The 22,195-nt window shown below is 42.9% G+C and overlaps 1 protein-coding gene across 1 annotated transcript in view; it reads right to left on the bottom strand.

The window, feature by feature from the left end:
• Positions 1-3,370: 3,370 nt before the first annotated feature.
• The window catches only part of cachd1 (cache domain containing 1), a 104,975-nt gene continuing 86,150 nt past the window's right edge, over positions 3,371-22,195 (bottom strand). Inside the window, exons 22-27 of the mRNA XM_085251939.1 lie at positions 20,448-20,564; positions 17,149-17,300; positions 16,461-16,622; positions 15,704-15,781; positions 14,436-14,537; positions 3,371-6,716 (exon numbers count right to left, since the gene is read on the bottom strand). Of these exons, the coding sequence (XP_085108065.1) occupies positions 6,466-6,716; positions 14,436-14,537; positions 15,704-15,781; positions 16,461-16,622; positions 17,149-17,300; positions 20,448-20,564 (862 nt within the window). The 3' untranslated portion in view covers positions 3,371-6,465. The remainder of the gene's footprint in view (positions 6,717-14,435; positions 14,538-15,703; positions 15,782-16,460; positions 16,623-17,148; positions 17,301-20,447; positions 20,565-22,195) is intronic.

Genomic DNA, 22,195 nt, shown 5'->3' on the forward strand with positions numbered 1-22,195 from the left:
AAAAGAAATGGTCCCAGTGGTAATTGAAAAACACAATTAGCACCATTTAGTTCTAAATATCAAAGCTGGGAATTTTTTCTAAGTGCAGCTTTTGTGTTTTGCACTAATTATACTAACTTATTGCCTTTTAACTGCAAATCAGTTGTCTTTCTTTGCCTTGACAACAATTCTGATGGCAAAAGAACCAAACGGGACAGGCAAAAAAACAGAAAAACAAAAAAAAACTGCAAATCAGTTTCATTTTATTTTATCTAATCTGTTTTAATACTTGGTTATGGACGTCATTGCTTCGTCTCAGGCTGTGCTTATAGATTCATTTCATTGACATTTATCTAAGTAATACTGAACAGCAAACTCCCTTTAGGCCAGATTATGTCATAGCCCTTGATGACTTTGACTCTACAGACTTCACAGTAGCTTCAGTGACGTTATTTCTGACTTCTGTTGTTATTTGGCCTTAGTTGCACCGACAGTCTAGTTAATGTGTTTTATCTTTATTGTAAAAGTGATTTGTATCTTAGTGAAACTACCTGATTAAATGCAATTTAATCAGCTTGGGAGGATTGTGCAATATCGGATTATTACATATGAAAGTGTGTGTGTGTCCTTCACAATTTTATTTGACTGCTTGTTTTTTATATTTCATGCTTGACAAAACATGTATTGTGACGTGTTCAGTGTTTTTTTTAGAGCTCTAATAGACTACAACTGTACGGCACCTCTTATTACAAGCTAAAGTCTCTACAATATAAGAAGGAAAAGCCTAACAATCAAAAGATCTCCTCACTTGGCGACAGTGGGGAGGAAGAACACTCCAGCAGAAGCAGGCTCAGGGAAGGGCCTGACTCCAAGATTACTTACGATCTAACTGGATACCAGGTAATGTCATCCAGAAGCATTTCTGGTTAGATGCCATGTTTCTAGGATTTTTAGGGCCAAACAGTAATCTCACTCATTTCTTTGTACTGACTAGGTTCTGTATTTAAATATCAAGTGTCTCGTGTTCAATGCACTGTAATTGTTCAATGACAAAGTGAGACCTGACATCTTTGCTTCATACATTGTTTTCCAGCACCTCTACTCTATGACCACATACACTTCAGCTCAGCATGACTAGCTCTAATCAGTAAGTCAGGGAGAAATTAGCTTCCTCTCCTCATGGCAACATGCAATGTTAGCCATGCAGGAATGGCTTCATCAGTTTAGAGTCAGGGTAAAATGGCTAAACGGTTAGTTTTATGACCAGACCCTTTAAAATCTAAAAGCACAGGTTTACTTAGAAATGACAATAACGACACTTTCATTACAGTTTCCTAAACGATGTCAGCAATTTGTCCCAAAAACTAGGCCACCGAAATCAAATAGAGCCCGTGCTTTTTAATGGTGTCATACACGTCAGAATACCTGCTAAGACAACACTTCTGCACAGCTTTCTGGCTTCACTTCATGCCTTCACCAAACAGTGATGACACAGCAGGTGTTTAAGCAGCTGCTAAATCACTTTCCTTCAGGACTTCAAAAGACTGCACTGTTCTCCCATTCACCATTAGCAACAAAAAAAACAGAAAAAGCACTAACCCAAGAACAATGATGAGGCAAGTTAAAAGGAGTAAGTATCCGAGCGCTGATTGAAACTGCACCTCCAAGTGAATCCACCATCTTTCTTCCTGTGAATGCCAGCCAGTTGTTTCCTAATAACTTTTATTTGATAGTGCAGTATTGAAGGGTGGATAGGAGGGAGTGGAGAGAGACTTGGAGAGGACATGCCGCTAAGGAACACAGGTTGTTAATGTATATGGTCACCTTCTCAGGGAGTTTCGCAGTGAGGTAAACTGGCGCCCCACTGACTCCTTTTTTGTGTATGTAGGAAATGTTTTTTTGTGTACTTTGTTTATTGTATGTGAGATCTACAGCAATGACCGCTTCTATAATATTTTCCCAGGGGTAGGGAAGATTTCTTAAAGTTGACGTTTGGACTTATTTACTCTGCTTTGTTTCCTCTGTCAATGAGCATTGTAAATAATTTGTCTTTAATTGGAAATATGTGTTGTGATACTGAGGCATGAAGTGCAGGCAGAGTGCCTTTTCCAGGGAACTCCATCAGTTTATTTTCCACTCATCAAAGTCTGTCCCGAGTGGAGAGCTCCTGAGTGAAAGTGCTAAAGGCTACAGTACAAACTCCATCCTCCCATGCCCAGCTTTACAGCAGCAGTGCAACATCTACAACATACAGTACAGCACTTTGTTAACCAGGCTTGCCAGAAATAGGTGATAACTTAATTAGCACTCCACTATATCGTACACTACCTCATGTTATCAAATGCACTTGATTAATTGACCATAAGTGTGAGCAGAAGTTTGCAGTTTTATCTATTATCAACTGTTGAGCACGGTAGTGGTGTTGATTTTGGCTCATTGGCAATCACAGAACGTGCAAATTTGAGACATTTAAGCAAACTATTTACTCATATAAAGAATTCTAGACTGAAATGTGAGCTAACCTGACATCTAAAGCTCGTCTGAAACTGGGTCATGCAACAGGACAATGATACCAAACACAGCAGCAAATCTACAGCGACACGGTTAGAAAAGAAAAGAATCAAGATGTTGCAATGGCCCCGTCAAAGCCTGGACCTCAGTCTGATATAAAGGCGATGGCAGGAGCTGTGTGTAAACTCATTTCAAACTGGGCCATGTGAGAGACTCATAAAATGATTTACTTTCAAGCTGCTGCTGCTAAATGTTGCTGTACAAGCTATTGAATTATGCTTAGTTTTTCACAGCACTGCATGCTAGTAGTTTTTTTGTAGCTGTACAAAGAGCTGCATGAAATCTAATAAAACGACACAAGTTTGACTGAATGTGGATCTGTGTGCGACAGATGTGCCGCCATTCTCTTTTTTCTGACGAGAAATATCAATCTCATCTTTTCCCCCTTTCTTTTGAACCTCCAGCGAGCAGTGCAGCAGCAGCAGATGCAGTTTCACTCTATTCACCCATTGAAGAGCATCATAAACACTGAGCAGGAATCAGAATGCCACAAAGTGTAGGTGTAAAATGGACTTTATCACATTCACATTGCAATAAATCTCAATTTGATAACTTTATATGATACATGAGGTGGGGGGGTGACATACACATGTTCCTTCAGTACATTATTTGCATTTTAGAGTGTTCTGTATATATACTTGTTTACAACAGCTGCTAAATACTGATTAAAACTCTCCTGGAAAATAAGCTTTTAATGGTGCACTCACTTTTCAGGAAACCCCCCCCCCCGTTTAAAAGAAAATACTGTTGAGACTGCATTTGTTCTAATAACTGAATTAACGTACCGTAGAGTGGTTTATTTATTTTGGGGGGTGGGGGGGGGGGGGGGGGGGGGAAGGACAATTTGGAATATCAGTCAGTGTTTGTGATCTGAATTCCTTGCAGGTGGGTAAATCCGGCGTCATTACGAGCTGGCAAACGTCTCCTGTGATCCCGGTCATGAGCGGGAACCCTAAACACGAACACGCACCGAGACAAAACGGGCACACGGTAATGTGTCAACTCTGTCAGAGCCGTCGAATTATTTAGCACTTGTGCAGATGAAAGTGTAATGGGCTCACACTGAATGTGCAAATGTAAATATTCTCCTCAAGTGTCAAATGCGCCAAAACGACTGTAAATGAATACGGGCGAAAGTCTTAAGTAGCGCGGCGTAAACTCTAACCCACTACAAGGCAGCTGGATCGGTCATTAGTGAGTGACAAGCTGTGTAGTACTGCTGTGACGAACCTACACGAGCGCACGAGAGAGAAGTTTTCTTTAGCATTTCCAAGACACAAAACACGATAAAACTTTTAAAAACTAGAAGTCTTTTAAACATAAAAAGTGTGTATTAATATCACCAAGTACTGACTTCCATCCAATATGGACCTAAAGAAAAATAAATCTCCCAAAAGAACCCAAACAAAACACATCCGAGGCATCCAAAAAAAATAAAAATGAGACACCATAAACAGAACATATCAACCCAAATATCTGAGCATCATTTGAAGCATACATCATGTCTTAACAACATAAAACGATGGAGTGTACAGGTTATTAATAGCTATTTGTGACTCCGTATTTACACTTCATAGTGAATCTCTGAAGAACAATAAACATTTCGGCACCTGAAAAGGCGGAAGGGAAAAAAACAAGACACGGATGCCGCACTGACGTGATTCGATCAGCTGAACAAACCCACAAAAGCACAGATCGGGTCATGTGACTCTTCATCTCAATAAAAATAAGTGGATTTCTTGATCAATCATTTTCACCTATAATTCTCTAATACTATGTTGAAAAATAATGCATTCAATGAAAATGCTCCTGGTGGATAGTCATCCTTTCATCACACACACACACACACACACACACACACACACACACACACACACACACACTCTGTAAAAAATACATTTTTGAGTGGTTAACCACAGAGGAGCCAACTGATGGGGTGTAACCTCTGTAAAACAGCAGCAGCATCTCCTTTTCCCTCTTTGACGAGGAGACTTCCATCTTGGTTATCTTGGGTGGAAATTTAATTCCGTTTTGTATAAAAATCCGCACAACCCTAACAGACACACACCCAGAGCATTAGCTTAGCCTCAAAAGTGAAAGGTTGTGATAAAACAAGAAGCACTCTGTACTGGTTTTTCTTATTCAGGCAGACAGAGTGGACAGCACTCATTCTCTGTGAGGGTCTCTGCTAATCCTCACACACCAAATTCCCAGCAGTGATGAAAGCCAGGGATTGTCTATTCTTCTGTTTTTCTTTTGGTTATGGTTTCTTTTTTATGCGCTGGTGTCGTCCTCGCCCAGTCCCCAGGAGGCTCAAAAAAAGGGCAGCGAATACAGAAGTTCTACCTCTCGAAAACATGACGAGATCACAAAGAGGATGTTTTCCAGCAAGTCTGAACAGGAGCAGATCTCCCTACTGGGAGGCCGCTTTAAGGTACACCAGAACAAGATGGTGCAATTCAACACAACAGCCCTGCTTTAACACTGATCTTTAAAAAGCTGTAAATATTGGTGATGCTTTCATAAAGAAAATACTTTCATCATAAAAGGTAAGGCTCTAGAGTAAGAAGTGTTTTCCTACTTGTGTACATGAGGGGGGAAATGTCACCTTTGACCTCAGCATGGAGAAACAGAATCAAATGAACAGTGAAATGAAGTGTCATAAAAGTCGAATTTACAGCAGGACTGTTGTGCCTGGACCAGTGTACCTCATGGACTGACCGCTGAGTGCACTTAGAAATGGGGATCCAAAGGAGATTATTCAATTATGCTCCTGCTGAAAGAAAGTAAACAGAACATTTAAAAGAAAATGCAAACGAGCTGCACTGGAATCCCTCGGTCTGGTAAAAAAAGAAATGAGAATAATCCCTGTTATAGTACTGATATTCTTAAAATTCAAAAATAAATTCACAGATATTTTAAGAAAGGAAAAAAAAACAAAAAAAAAAAACAGAAAAATAATGAGTCCCAAAAATTAATGCACTGGTTGCAGGAAGTGGGCCGGTGTGTCTGATGCACCCCGACTGCTGTCATATTTGCGCTGCTTTCCTCTCTTGAAAATCTACCTTTAATAAATAGTAGAAAAATAATATTTTCCTCTTTAAAGTGTTTCTTCTTGCGTTTCTGTGAATATTGAAGCCTTTTCTTCCTACTTTGAAGTTCACAAACATTCATGGAAAAGTCCAGATATCGTGCCACACTGCTGTGTGTCAGACCAGCAGCCACTGCTTTGGATAAAGGCAGCTGCTGCTGGTCTGAGAAAACAAAGAAAAAAAGAATAAAACAAACTCCAGAGCTTCTTCATGGAGAGTAAAGTTGAAATAGAGGCTGTTTTAGAATCTCACTAGATCCAGTTCACTTTTCAAAAATGCAGTATTTTCACTCCCCTTCAGAGATGTCCCACAGTTTCCATAAATGTTCCAACCTGTGTGGAGTTCGGGATTTAGCCCTGTTTTAAAAAGGGGTCCGACATGAGTGCTTGTACTGTAAAAATCCACTGGTCCTGGAGAATAATAACAATCTTTGACCTGACCCCAAGAAGGCTTTTAGCTTCCAGTTGTGTCCCGTCCTCAGTGAAAGCCAAAAAATGGGCTCATGCAGCTTTTCTGTTTGCGTCTGAAGGCTGTTACGTGCTCTTAATCTCGAGTCCTTCAGAAAAATAACAGGAAGTCCCACTTGGTTACATCCACTGGCCCAAGTGCGGCCGCGTACACGTGTCCGCTTTTAAATGTGGTTAAATGAAAGAGGGCTCAAGACTGAGATGATGGCACAATGAGATCTTGAAGCGTCACTAAGTCTACCTGTGGCGTCTCCCTCCAACTGTGTGTGCTCTCTACTTACACACCACTGTCTTTTTTTATGTTTAATAAAAAACAAAAACAAAACAAAAGAACAGTTCCGGTCCTTTCAGGAGGATCAGCACTCTGCGTCCACGCTGTGCACCGTCACCGCTGCTTGCAGGTGATGCGTATGGGTGTGCAGCGGGTGGTGGTGCGCGTGCGAGTGCCGGTAGGGGTGGAACTTGTGGCTGAGCAATGCCGCCGTCTGCGGGGGAGTGTCCAGGTCCAGGTCGTCATCGTGGTTGCCAACGTCAACGCCGGCCGAAAGCGGGTCGTTGTTTCCAGGCGGATTCTCGCTGTCCTCCTGCGGGCTCATGGTGCTGTAGCCTGGACACAAAAAGAAGTGCAGAGGATGGAGTTATTTCACAATCCTTTCCCTCAAAACTACTGGGCAATTTTAAAATCTTAAGCAAAAAATTCTTAAATATATGTTTCAAAGTTTGAAACTAAATGAAGAAGGCAGCGTGGCAAAGCAAAACTAAACAGTCCCTGCACATGTGGACCTGTCGGTAATGACGCCTGCGCTCCGCTTTAATAGAAATGGGAAGGCACCATAAAATGTAACAACTCAGCTAACTAATGACGCTCTCCGATCGTGAATATTCAGCACAGAAACGTTCCCGTGAGCACACGGCAGCTCATAATGTTTCTGAGTGCAGTACAAGCTATTTGACGGCACTATTTGGTGGCATTTGATGGCACATTAACAAGTAAACATTCCCCAGGGGCTTTTTTTTTTACTCCTTATGTTTTCAGCTCAGTTTGAAATAATAACAATTTAAAAAAAAAAACATGCATATTTATGATCTCATTCTTACACATCTCGCACACACGTTTAGCCCGAGGAGGCAGAAAAATGGGCCGACATGGCTCCTGGTGCACAATGCTAACTGAACTTAGTAACAGGGAAGTGCAGTCACTGAGAAACCATATGAGAAGTACATGACAGGCCGAAATGCACCGACTCCAGAGGTCACTTGTTGACTGCTTTAAGCTACCATATACTGTAGCTTTGGGTTTATTCATAAAGGGTCGTCACAGCAGGCAGCTCTTCATGTTTGATTGGGCAGATTGTTTAGACCAGTTGCCCCAAAGATGATTTGCGTCTCCTCCCTGGGATCAAACCGGGGACCTTTTGGTTGTTAGGTCAATGTGTAATGATTCTCACAGATTGTGGACTGCAATTATTTGCATCCTGCCCAGCAAAGCTTCTACTTTGGGCAATTTCTATAAAATAAATTCTCTTTAGTAATTATTTCTGATTTTTCACCTAAATGGAAACGTTAGATTATAAATGGGATCTGCACCACCACCCTGAAGCCCATAAAAAAGCATCTAAAAACACAGTGTGTGACTAAAAATGCTTTTTTAGAGTCTATGTGAAAATAAATCCACATTCCTTAGTCCTTTATCTCCATCTTTTTCAGCTTCTGAAAAGACACCAGCCGTGCTGCTCTGTGGAACACCAATCTGTTATTACTGTTTGAGTAAATAACCCTGTAAGCCTGAGAGCCTCTATGATTATATTTATAGAAAAATCACTGTCATTTTGGATGATGAAACATTAAACCTCCAGAGACACGCGAACGCATCTGTGGCACGCGGGCTGCAGGCAGTGGGGTTAGAAGTATGTGTGTTTACGGGTCTGGCCCTGCGTTAAATTTATGTCAGAATAACCATTTTCTATCTGAAAAACATCTGACACTTGAACATCTAAACCATCAGAGAGCGATCAGTTTTGCAGGGCTGCTGGGTTCATATTTTCCAGCAGCAATCCAGCTTAATATTTGCTATACCAAAGCCCAGGTCCAAGCCTACAATTACTGCTGCTCACAACAGTAATGGTAACCTACTGATGCTAAAAAGCCCTTCACTCAAAACAATAAACCAGTCATGTTAGAACTCTACTAATGCAGTTTTAAAAAGTTTTTTTCATAATTTAATGTAAACGTTCATATCTTCTTATCATTACATCATTATCATTACAAATAAAGTGAAATATTTCAAGCTGTCTTTTGTTTAATGATTTTGGATTATAGCTCATGAAAACCAGATATCCTGAAATAACACCTGTTATCATTACTATTATAATTATTATATCTTCTTTAAAACAAATTTCAGCATCAATCCAGTGTGGCATTAAGGTGATGTTTCTCATCTTCCTCTTAACAATAACCAACAACTGGTTCAGGTAAGGGAATGACTTGTATGTAAGTTTATTTATACTGTTCTTTTCCTGATCCTCCAAAGATTAGCTGGCCTAAGACAACAGACAAAGAAGTTCCAGACATGGAAGGTGCCAACTTTGTCACAATTTTTCCCAGTTTTCCCAAAAGCAATAACCCAGTGCTTCAGGTAAATCTACCACCAACTGTGCACTGCTGACCATTTACAGCTGCACCAGGTAGAGGATATCAAATCCTACTTAATGTCATGAGATGAAGGGAGGCCGAGCTAAACTACCATGTTATTATGCCTTGAAGATAGAACTGCAATTTTTCCTCTAACAACTTTAAACAGGTGAAAAACTTGGCAAACCTGTTTGCTTTCTTGGTGAGAATTAGACAAACACATTGATACCACTCTCATATGGATGTTAAGAATAAAGCTCTAATAACCAATTAGCTTAGCATCAATATAGAGTAAAGCAACTAGCCTTCGTGTCGTCCAAAGTTTATAAAAAATAAAAATAAAAAATCCATTATGGCTGTCCTTTTTTGGTCACTGCTTCTTATAAAGCTAGTTGCAAAAATAAAATCAGATTTGTCTTATGGGGAGTTTGGTGCCAGACTTCTGTATGCAGTGATTAGCTAACTTAAGCTAAGCTACTAGCTGCTAGCTATATAATCAAAAGTTAAATTTTAGATCTTAGCTAGAAAGCAAATTCAAAATTTCAAACTATTACAAAACAATACTTTTTAATAGTTTAATCCTTACTTAAAATGCTCTATTATTATTATTAATAGTAATGTTAAGTGAAGTGTCTGACCTGTACCAACATTTTAAAACTCATGCCCTTCCCTCTTTCAGTGACCAGGTAAACATGTACTTTTAAACACTGTTCAAAATCATATTTAGTCGTAATTCATTAGTAATTAAGCTTTTTTGTCTTATAATTTATAGGTAGATTATACATAAATATCAATGTAAACAGCCGACAATTATATACGCGATACCTAATACAGGATGGGGCCACTGCCATTCTGTCTTTTCTTAAAGGTTAAACATTCCTATTCTAGTTCTAAAGGTTTGTTGGGTTACATAGCATTCAAATGTTTGAAGTACAAACAGACTGAAAATTGCCAGGTGTGTGGATTAAACTTGGAGATTATATGGCTATATGCAGCACACGTTCCTTAATGGCTGGTTTGAACTGTTGCCTGGAAGCTTATCCTTAAAGCGGACCACACAGCAAACAGAGTTTGTGCGTCATTCAGCAGATTTAATGGTCTGTTTTTGGTGATCTGTATATAGGCTTGTGTGCAAGTCTGAGTGACTGAATAATGGTGGGAAGGAACCTTTGACTGATGAGAGACAAGCAGCAACTTTGAAGCTAATAATGCTTGTGTATGTGTAAAGTTATATTCGCTAATGGACTAACACCCACTCTTTCCATTATTTCTTACTCATCTTCCTCTCTCTTCCTGTCCTCTTGCCCTTGCTTTTTACTTATTTCATCATTTTTGCATCTCCCCATCTCCCCACTTGTTCTCCATGTTTCATTTTACAAACCCTCCCCATCTTCAGCTGCACAAAATATTAAGACTGCTTGTGGTATTAGCCAGTTTACATCATTGCATTACACTCTAATCTTTACGGCAAGAGTATGATAATCAAATGTTGTATCAAATAAATACATCTAATCCTTGAAAAACTGCACGAAAGAGAGGTGGAAGTAGAGAAAAAGAACCACATTCCACTGTTCCTACAATCAATACTGTATGCAGCACACAGCAGACAAGCTCGTTCTGTTACATTTTAGCCCACTCTCCTCTCTTCATATTCATCCCTCTTCTCTCTGGCATCATCAGTTATGCAACATCTAACCGAGACACTCACTGCCAGGAAGTGGAGTGATGCTACATGTAGGTGGTAAGTGCCCATGTGGGTGAAACTGTCCATCCACATTGAGCGTCAGACTTGCGAGTTCTACAAACGTTAACAGTGAACATGAGCAGCTCTTCCAGAGCTAAAGATAAGAGAAAACACGGTTCAGAACTGTGATATAACAAAAAGAACAAGCCAGGAGATGCTCCAAAGCGCAGGAACTGAGAGCTAACTGCAGATCTGTTATGACACCCATCCATCCATCTTCATCCGCTTTGTCCGGGGCCGGGTCGCGGGGGCAGCAGCCTAAGCAAAGAGGCCCAGACCTCCCTCTCCCCAGCCACCTCCTCCAGCTTATCCGGGGGAATACCAAGGCGTTCCCAGGCCAGCCGAGAGATATAATCTCTCCAGCGTGTCCTGGGTCTGCCCCGGGGCCTCCTCCCGGTGGGACATGCCTGGAACACCTCACCCAGGAGGCGCCCAGGGGGCATCCTTGTCAGATGCCCGAACCACCTCAGCTGGCTCCTTTCGATGTGGAGCAGCAGCTGCTCTACTCTGAGCCCCTCCCGGATGGCCGAACTTCTCACCCTATCTCTAAGGGAGAGGCCAGCCACCCTTCGGAGGAAGCTCATTTCTGCCGCTTGTATCCGCGATCTCGTTCTTTCGGTCACTACCCACAGCTCGTGGCCATAGGTGAGGGTAGGGACGTAGATCGACTGGTAAATTGAGAGCTTCGCTTTTACACTCAGCTCCCTCTTCACCACGACGGACCGGTGCAGCGTCCGCATTACTGCAGCTGCAGCCCCAATCCGTCTGTCGATCTCCGGCTCCCTTCTCCCATCACTCGCGAACAAGACCCCGAGATACTTGAACTCCTCCACTTGTGGCAGGAACTCATCCCCGACCCGGAGTGGGCACTCCACCCTTTTCCGGCTGAGAACCATGGCCTCAGATTTGGAGGTGCTGATCCTCATTCCCGCTGCTTCACACTCGGCTGCGAACCGTTCCAGTGCGAGCTGGAGGCCTTCACCCGATGAAGCCAACAGAACCACATCATCTGCAAAAATCAGAGATGAGATTCTGAGGCCACCAAAGCGAAAGCCCTCCGCCACTTGGCTGCGGGTTCGACTAACGGACGAACTCTCCTTTCCAGCACCCTGGCATAGACTTTCCCAGGGAGGCTGAGGAGTGTGATCCCCCTGTAGTTGGAACACACCCTCCGGTCCCCTTTCTTAAAGATGGGGACCACCACCCCGGTCTGCCAGTCCACAGGTACTGCCCCTGATCTCCACGCAACATTGCAGAGGCGTGTCAACCAGGACAGCCCTACAACGTCCAGAGCCTTCAGGAACTCGGGGCGGACCTCATCAACACCAGGGGCTCTGCCACCAAGGAGTTGTTTAACTGCCTCAGTGACCTCGCCCCCGGAAATTGGCAGGTCATTCCCCTCATCCCCAGACTCTGCTTCCTCCTCGGAAGACGTGTCAGTGGGATTAAGGAGGTCCTCGAAGTATTCCTTCCACCGCCTGACAATTTTCTCAGTCGACGTCAGCAGCGCTCCGCCAGCACTATACACAGTGCAGGTAGAGCACCGCTTTCCCCTCCTGAGACGTCTGACGGTTTGCCAGAATCTCTTCGAGGCAGTCCGAAAGTCTTTTTCCATGGCCTCTCCGAACTCCTCCCACACCCGAGTTTTTGCTTCAGCCACTGCCCGAGCCGCATTCCGCTTGGCCTGTCGATACCTGTCGGCTGCCTCCGGAGTCCCACAGGCTAACCAAGCCCGATAGGACTCCTTCTTCAGCCTGGTGGCTCCCTTCACCTCTGGTGTCCACCATTTGGTTCGGGGATTACCACCACGGCAGGCACCCACCACCTTGCGGCCGCAGCTCAATGCAGCAGCTTCGGCAATGGAGACTCTGAACATGGTCCATTCGGACTCAATGTCCCCAGTCTCCCTCGGAATGCTGTCGAAGCTCTGCCGGAGGTGTGCGTTGAAGATCTCGCGGACTGGGGCCTCTGCTAGACGTTCCCAGCACACCCTCACTACGCATTTAGGTGCACCAGGTCTGTCCAGCGTCCTCCCCCGCCACCTGATCCAACTCACCACCAGGTGGTGATCAGTTGACAGCTCAGCCCCTCTCTTTACCCGAGTGTCCAGAACATATGGTCGCAGGTCTGCTGATACGATTACAAAATCGATCATCGACCTACGGCCTAGAGCATCCTGGTGCCACGTGCACTTATGGACACTCTTATGTTCGAACAGGGTGTTCGTTATGGCCAAACTGTGGTTAGCACAGAAGTCCAATAACAGAGCACCGCTCGGGTTCAGATCAGGGAGGCCGTTCCTCCCAATCACGCCCCTCCAGGTCTCGCTGTCGTTACCCACGTGAGCATTGAAGTCTCCCAGCAGGACAACAGAGTCTCCAGGTGGAGCACCCTCCAGCACCCCCCCCCCCCAGGGACTCTAAGAAGGCTGGGTACTCTGAACTGCCACTCGGCGCATAAGCGCAGATGACAGTCAGGACCCGTTCCCCGACCCTAAGGCGCAGGGAACAAACCCTCTCGTCCACCGGGAAAAACCCCAACGTACCGGCAGCAAGCCGAGGGGATATTAGGATACCCACCCCAGCCCGCCGCCTCTCACCAGGGGCAACTCCAGACTGAGACAGAGTCCAGCCCCTCTCCAGGAGACTGGTTCCAGAGCCCAAGCCATGTGTAGAGGTGAGCCCGACTATATCTAGCCGGTACCTCTCAACCTCACGCACTAACTCAGGCTCCTTCCCCACCAGAGAGGTGACATTCCATGTCCCTATTGCCAGTCTTGGCAGCCGGGGGTCAGTCCGCCAGGGCCTCCGCTCCTGGCCGCCACCCGGCACACAATGCACCCGACCCCTATGGCGCCTCCTGCGGGTGGTGGGCCTGCGGGAGGATGGGCCCATGTCTCCTCTTCGGGCTGTGCCCGGCCGGACCCCATGGACTAAGGCCCGGCCACCAGACGCTCGCCCTCGGGCACCCTCCCCGGGCCTGGCTCCAGGGCGGGGCCCCGGTAACCCTATCCCGGGCAGGGTAAACTGTTCCCTCGGTGTCCTTTTCATAAGGGTCTTATGAATCGCTCTTTGTCTGGTCCCTCACCTGTTATGACACCATGTAGTTAAATGAATCATTTTAAGGTTTTATATTCAATAAAGTACAAACTTGATTTCATGTTGCGTCGCTGCTTTTAGCCCAGGCCACTGTGACAGACTTTTAATGGGCAATATTTATCCAACATCTTCAAACTCTTGAGCTTTTTCCAAGTCAGCAGAGATACTGTGATCCTCTGTGACCCTGGGGGTCTTTCTCCTAGACGATTATGTTCAGCAAACCTCCTGATCGTTCCCTTAAACTCTAACCTCCTCCTTTAAGCACAAAGGAGAAGCAGCTTTAGTGGCAGATTACTCTGAAGCAGAGCTTGCATGCAGTCTGCCCTTCACTTCCTGGACAATTCATGCAAATGAATATTTATATGTTATAGCAATATTCAAAATGTACATCTATAGCAATATAAATATAATCTTTGCTGGAGGCAAACTCATGTGAGTAACACTTTATAAAGTACAGTATGGTCCACTTTTGTAACCAGTGGATGATTCATTTTCCGTAAACAACATTCATTTAGGCTGAGTTGTTATACAAGACTTATACAGAATTAAGGCAACTATTACTTAAATTATCAACACCCACTCATTACAGGCTTCCTCAGCCACCATAATGACTTGACTGGGATCGATTTAGGCTTTTTTGCGCCAACCTTCTTGAAACTGCAACTATCAATAAGAATCAGGAACTCTCGAAATAGTTAAATCAGTGGTTTTGTTTTGACACAGCATTGCTGACATTTCAGGTATGACTGACTCAGTTCCGCTTTCCATCAGCACTGACATACAGCGCTGTCACAGCTGCACACAGCTTCATCGTAAATATCCAGGTTTCTGCGTGCCCAAATGGTTCTCTTACCATGGTCACTCTCTGTCCCGGACCGCCCCCAGTACCTCCGTCTCCGCTCGGGAGTGTGAGTGTGTCTCTCGATCACTGCAGCTATGAATCGAGTATTGCTGACTGAAAATAAAAGAGAGCAAATGGGTCAAGAAGATGTGCACCTGTGCTGTCAAAAAGTAAGGTTCTACATAAATGTACAAAATGTTCATGTACAATACACTATGTAGCAAAAAGTATTTGCTCATCTGCTTTCACATTCATGTGAACCTCCCATCCCTAATTCATTGGGTTTAATATGATGATGGCCCACCCTTAACAGCTTCAACTCTTCTGGGAAGGCTTTTTACAAGGTTTAGGAATCTTTCTGAGAATTTTGACTATTCTTCCAGAAGCCCATTTGTGAGGTCAAAAAGACAGACGAGAAGGCCTGGCTCAGAGTCTCCCTTTAAATTCAACCCAAAGGTGTTCTGTTGGGTTAAGATCAGGACTCTGTGCAGGCCAGTCAAGTTCTTCCACACCAAACCCGCTCATCCATGTCTTTATGGACCTTGCTTTGTGCACTGGTGCACAGTCATGTGGGCCATCTCCATATTGGGAGCAGAGTTGGGAGCATGAAATTATCCAAAATGTGTTGGCATGTTGAAGCATTAAGAGTTCTTTTCACTAGATAATAATCCCACACCAGACGAAGAAGAGTGATTTGTCACTCCAGAGAACAAATCCTCTGGCAGTCCTGTGGTGGCGTGCTTTATACCATTTCATCTGACACTTTGCATTACGCTTGGTGATGTGAAGCTTGGATGCAGCTCCATCATGGAAGTCCATTCAATGAAGCTCTCTATGAACTAACCTTGAGCTAATCACATGAAGTTTGGAGGTCTGTAGTACCAGACTTTGCAGAAGGTTGGTGACCTCTGTGCACTATGCACCTTAGCATCTGAGGCTCTGTGATTCCACCATTTTGTGGCTGACTGTGGCTGTTGTTCCCAGCTGCTTCCGCTGTGTTATAATACCACTAACAGCTGACTGTGGAATATTTACTAGTGAGGACTGGATTTATCAAACATGTGGCATCCTATCAGTGGCACACTGGAATTCACTGAACTGCTGAGAGCAACCCATTCTTTCACTAATGTTTGTAGAAGCAGTCTGTGTGCCTAGGTGCTTAATTTTATACACCTGTGGCCATGGAAGTGACTGGAACACCTCTATTAGATGATTTGGATGGATGAGTGAATACTTTTGGCAATATAGCGTAGATCAGTACGACATCAGACAACACTCACTGATTCCTCTGTCCTCGTGACTGTCTTCATCCCTCTCATCTCTTTCATTATCAAGGTTGGACATTCTCACCGACATTTCTGAAGCGACGTGGAGAAAAAGAAGAAGAGTAAGAATGATGAAAACAAACACATGAATGTGTGTGCATGTGGGAACTGTAGATATTCAGTAGGCATTAGGCTGCACCCCCAAAAGCTGCAGCTTAAATTGCCATGTATATGTGGTTTGGTGAAAGCACTGACACCTAAGTACACAAAGCTGAGTAACTCTGAATCTATGAGCCAAATGCTCAGACTAATACCCCGTGATAACGTAGCCACACTCTCCACTATTCCAGGTTGTTTACCAAACTTCCAGACTGAAAGTGACTTGGACTGAGGAGCTTTAATGAGGTTGTAATCTTGTTTGATGTTTTTGTCAATATTTCTGTGTAATTACACAAATCATACAGAAGCAGCAGCTGCTGCTGTGCTGATGCTAATGTCAGCTGTTTAGCTCCAGCGGCACTCGCCAGTTGCTGTAGCGCTTGTTAATCACATTCCTTTAAGGCTGTGTTTTTGTCTGTTCTTTTTTTTTTTTTTAAAGAAATGACATCATTTAAACTAAAATAAACATAACAAACATTGTAGTTCTTGTAACTTTTTTTCCAGTGTTACAAATACAGGCCAACCAGATGCACTTTCACAGCTCTGAGATTCTCCACAGCTTCACAAAAGGTGTGTGACAAAACAAATATGGGAATTTATGCATTAGTCCTACCCTGCGCAGCTAGCGGAGACATGTGCTGGTGCGAGCGCCTGTGAATCTGGTGTCTGTATGCATACACAGCCAGCACCAGCACCATGATGCATCCCATAATGCCCCCAGCCACTGGACCCACAGGGGCGCTCTTGATCATGTTCAAAGAGGCTACCTCCTCATCTGCAGAAGAGAGAACAGACAGAAGGTTTTCTTTTAAAGAAGTCACAAAGGATTTCAGATGGCTCAAGTAGAGACAATACAACAAGCCAGTATCAAACAGCTCGGGCTCAGATCCTCACTCCTGCTGAGATGCTGGTACATTTTCTCCCTCGCTTCTATTCTCTCGTCAGTGTGAAGTACCACTGAAAAAGCCTTCAACTGCAGGAAGACGGCCAATTCTCTTTCCAAAGAAAATTACCAGGCAACGGAAAAGTTTCAGGGAAAAATATAAATCTAAATAAAACTGTTGTCTTAAGGACCTGAAAGAAATGATTTAACTTTGACTTCTTGTGCTGTTGCTTTTTTCATCACTATGAAGGTGCCCTACAGAGTATTCAATAAAAAGGCCTCATAATGGTTCATAATGGTGGGCTCAATCTACAACTCTAAAACATTTAATAAATATGTTGATGAAGCCAAGGGTCCAAAGAGGACATATATAATAAATTGGAAAAAAAATCTCAATTTCTTTGGGTAAAGAACTCACCCATAAGCCCCAAGCCATCTGCATAGGGACTTTTGGCACCAACAATGCCGCCGAAACACTCCTTCTGCAGGGCACAGTAAGGCTTGTCGAGGTGAGTCTTCCCATCACTGTCCACCATGCACCACTCGCAGTCCAGCACACCGAAACAGTCACTGAGGACGCAGAACGTAGATATCAAGCAGTTTATACATTATATTACAGTTTGGCAATAACATGGAAATAACAGGGACTGACAATAATGAGGTAATAAAGTAATATACACATTAGGCTACCTGATTCTGCAAGCCCTTGTGAATAAGGGAGCAGCTGAAAGTACAGTCGGTACTTGTCTGACTGCGATTCATAAAAAGCATTAATCAGATTCATGATAAGGCTGAAATTTTTTTGCAATAGTGTAGTGCGAGATAAAAAGAAAAAGTAATACTGACGAAAGATACTTCAGTAGCAATGAAGCAAAACTGTTCAGCAATAGTAGAGTAATCGATATGGTAAAACTCAGTGCTTCAGTTGTAATAAGGTTATTTTGGTGCAATAATGTATTTTTTTTATATATATAACTATTATTACCTAATAACCTGATAGTAGGTTGATTAGACCGTATTATACAACGCAAAAAAACAAAAGAATCAAACTGGTTACTACCTTCAAAATAAGATTTCTCGAAAGGCAAAATAAACAATTACTATATGACAGCTCTCAAAAGCATTCTTCCGGTTGTTTCCAAGTGAAATAAAAACAAAAGTTACAATTTATTAATTTCATCTGTTATCTGGAAAGTCATTTAATCATGTAAAAACCAGGTGCAATACCCGTTACTACTGCAGTTTTTCCATAATGCTCCAAAACAGATGACGACATAAAGTGTCATTACAAATAATTACACATAAACTGCTCACAATTTAAGGAACACTTAAAAACAAAAACAAAAAAACCCAAAAAAAACACATCAGATCTTACTGGGGGGAAGAAAATTATGCAGCAAGCTGGGCCATTTTGCTAAAATGATACCGCAGCAACTCAAAATGATACTCTGTGGTTCGCCTGACCCTTATGTGCTGGTATTCATGCCTGACAATGTAACCAATTACACCGGTGCAGGGTCTGACAATCTAGGGTTTCATTCTGATACCTAATGGCAGTCAGGGTGTCATTGTCTAGCCTGTAGAGGTCTGTGCGTCCCTCCATGGATATGCCTCCTCAGACCATCACTGACCCACCACCAAACTAGTCATGCTGAACGATGTTACAAGCATCACAACGTTCGCTGCAGTTTTTCTTCTTCACAAGTTGCCAGTGGTGGACCTGCCAATTCATGTTTTCTATGACAAACACCAATCTGGCTCCACAGTGCTGGGCAGTGAGCACAGGGCCTTCCACAGGGTTAAAGGTCTTCCACCTCCCTGTCCAGCTCTCCTGGAGTAACTCCCTGTCCAAGTCAGGAGGTTTCCACCTGTAAAACCATTCCTTCTTTTGGGGGTTGTCTCTTGTTGCCACTCTAGTGAATCTTTTGTCTATTGTATCAACACCAAAACAACTGGAACTTATTAACCCCTCTGCTACTTAAAAGTTTAACTGACTTTACGCTGAACTCTTATTAAAAGTGTTCCTTTAATTTTTTGAGCACTATAAATTGCAACCTAATGTCCACTATTACCATGGTTTTTATTTTCCTTTCAGTTGTTCTGATAGCTCCCCAATTAGACTCCTGCTTGATTGCCTTAGCGATGTTAAGTCATGGATGGCTCTAAACTTTTACAATTTTAATGAACGTAAAACGGAAGCTATTCTGTTTGGCCCGAATCGTTCCTCTGATATCCCTGATGTTGACCTTGCTGCTCTGACCCCTCACCTGAAGAGCTCGATTACCAATCTTGGGTTAAAAATCGACTGCACTTATTTTTGAGGGCCACGTGAATGGGGTGGTGAAATCATCATTTGATCAACTCAGGCGTCTGTCGAAGGTTAAGCCGTTTCTTTCAAGGCGTGATTTGGAGACTGTTATCCACGCTTTTATAACCTCACGCTTGGATTATTGCAACTACCTTTTAATAGGGGTTGGAATGGGCACTCTGACACGCCTGCAACTAGTACAGAATGCTGCAGCACGGTTTTTATCTGGTAGAAGGAAATTTGAGCACACTACTCCGGTCCTGGCCTCCCTGCACTGGCTTCCAATTGAATTTAGGATTCATTTTAAAGTTCTTTTATTGGTTTTTAAATCCTTAAATGGTCTGGCACCTGCATATTTGTCTGATTTGCTGAAGCCCTATGTCCCCACTCGTTCACTCCGGTCAGCTCCGGTCTTCACATTAGGCAATCGACATCAGTGCTGGTTTTTGTCAGGTTTTGTATTGTTTATTGTCATTTATGCTTAGAAATATTTAACCATATATGCTTAGAGGTGTATAATCGATTGTGTAGTGATAGGATGTGTGATCCTTAATAGTCTGCAGAGACGTTGTGTGCATTCCACAGTGCTCTGGCATTAAGACCCACACTCTGGGAGCATGGGAGAGGTCGTACCTTCTCTTATTGTTTTATGGTAGGATAAACGTATCTATATCTGTTTTAGTCTAAGTGCCTTTTGTTTAGATGAACTGCTGGACTTCCAGACCAGCAGGTTTAGGGAAGTCACACACTCACACACACACACACACACACACACACACACACACACACACAGGCAAGGTACTCTTTGTTTGTATGTAGACGTCATATGTTAATGAACCTATGTATATTCATGTAACCTCAATAAAAGAGCAGTGTTATGGGGGAGCGGACGAGAGCGACTGGGGTCAAGCGAAGGAACGGCGTTTGTCCGGTTCTCTCCCGTGCACGAGAAACATGAAGAACTTTGCCTACTCGTGTCTTGTTTTGCTGTGTAGCAAATTGTCCTTAACGTTTCAGCGAATAGGTTTACACTACAAACCTATCAGTTTTTAAATCCAGATTGAAAATGCATTTTTATTCGCTGGCTTTGGATTCAGTGGTTAACTGACTTGTATTTACTTATATTTTATTGTTTTTGCTATGTTTATTATTTTTATCGTATTTATTATTCTTATTGTGTCTCTTATATTTCTATTGTTCAGCACTTTGGTCACCCTTGTGTGTGTTTTTCTATGTTGTCTATGTTTGGTTTATTCATTTTAGTAACATTTGACCACAATTAATAAGCATATTAGTGACATTATAAAAGCATGTCATTTTAAAATGCTCTTTATTTATTCATCAGCTCTCTATCACTGTGCTGTTACACCTGTCAAAGTGTACCAAATGTGCAAAGTTGGTGTACGTACCTGCTGGTGTATCTCTGGCTACAGCGGGTGTTGATACACTGGGGCAGTGTGTCGTGCAGGCTGGGATCAATCACATTCAGACTGACAGGTTCTTGATGCACCTCACAGCTGGGATTCCTAAGAAAAATACACCAAAAAAAAGACAAATTTTCTTGGTCAAAACACAAATCAATTACATTAACTAGACAACCCGAATCCTACCATTAAATATGATTAAACTGGGGAAAAAAAGATCATAAAAAAATAAAAATCAAAGCACGAGCACACAAAGAAATGTCTTCACCATGTCAATCAGCTCTAAAGAGACACGTCGATGCTGCCAGACAAATACAGAGGGAAAAAAACTGACAGTGAAAAAAATTTAATTGCACGTCTTCCTGAAATAAAGGAGAAATTGGCATTTTAAACATTGACATGCTGTCAAAGACTGCTGATGGCTGATGAAAGGAGGTCAGTGTAATAAGGGAGAGAAATGTGAGAGGCACTGTGAATGATGGATTGGATGCAGAATGGCTCAAACAGTAAAGGAAAAGACCTGGAACAGACAGAGTGATGCAGCAGGAAAGCAAGAGATATAAAAGTGAGAAACACCCACAAACATTTGCACGGGAACCTTTCAAAAAGTTTGAAGCGTCACGCGCGCACGTCTGCAAAACACGTTGAGGGAAATATGACAGGAACTCTTAACTTAGAAATGAAGAAAGCAGGTTGCCTTTAAAACACCACATGCAAGCAGGAAGGCTGGAGAAATGAATTTTACAGTCAAGAACCCTTTTGTCCCATTCCTTTAAATCTAAGATCAAAGCAGTGTGATTTTCATCTGGGCTTTTAAAGACCGTTTTGAAGCACTTCTGGCATAAAGGGAACTGAGGGCTATGTCTTACACCAAGCTGCATCACTATTTGACCAAGAAGAAGAACAAAAGAGGCATCATCTGAAAGTTAAGAACCAATAAAAAAAAAAAACAAGTTCGGCCTCAAGAGTGACTGAACTTAATCCTGATAAGATGTGGGAGGATTTTCTCAACTACCTTGCAAATAGTGTGGCATAGCTCCCTCTAGAATGACTAATGCGCTCTCTGGTGGGTATCTCACTGCTCTGCAGTCACTGGGTAGTTCAGTATGCAAGCCAAGCATGTTTTCCTAATACGGTCATATAAAGGCATCTTGTGTAAACCATTGACTGTTTTCTATGACATTATTTTCAGATTCTGTAAGCGCTGAGGTCAGCTGTAATTTCTTTCTGCTGTCATTTGTAGCTCATCTTCGGTGATTATAACTTGGGACAGTATTATCGCAGATGTATGATATACCTGCAGTAATGCAAACTCGCCGGCTGCTTCATTACGTAGATCCATTGAACTGCAGTATAACACAACTATCTAATCTGCCAGTCATGTGACAGCAATTCAGTGGATTTAGCCATGTAGTCATGGTCACGATGATGGTCAAACTGAGCATCAGGATGGAGAAGAAAGGTGGTTTAAATGACTTTGAATGCAACATGGTTGTTGGTCCCAGACAGGCTAATCTACCATCTCTCTGTTTACAGAGATGATCCGAAATAAAGAGAATATCCAGCGAGTGGCAGTTCTCTGGGAGAAAAAGTCTTGTTGAGGTCAGAGGAGAATGGCCAGAAGACTTCTTCAAGCTTGTAGGAATGGAACAGTTTACTCAAATAAGGACTTGTTACAACCGAGGTATGCAGAAGAGCATCTCTGAGTTGGGCTACAGCTGCAAAAGACCACA

The sequence above is a fragment of the Mchenga conophoros genome, linkage group LG17 (assembly GCF_057382185.1).
Source record: "Mchenga conophoros isolate Kocher_MC1m ecotype Shallow Benthic linkage group LG17, M_conophoros_male_GT1.1, whole genome shotgun sequence".
Lineage (NCBI taxonomy): Eukaryota > Metazoa > Chordata > Actinopteri > Cichliformes > Cichlidae > Mchenga > Mchenga conophoros.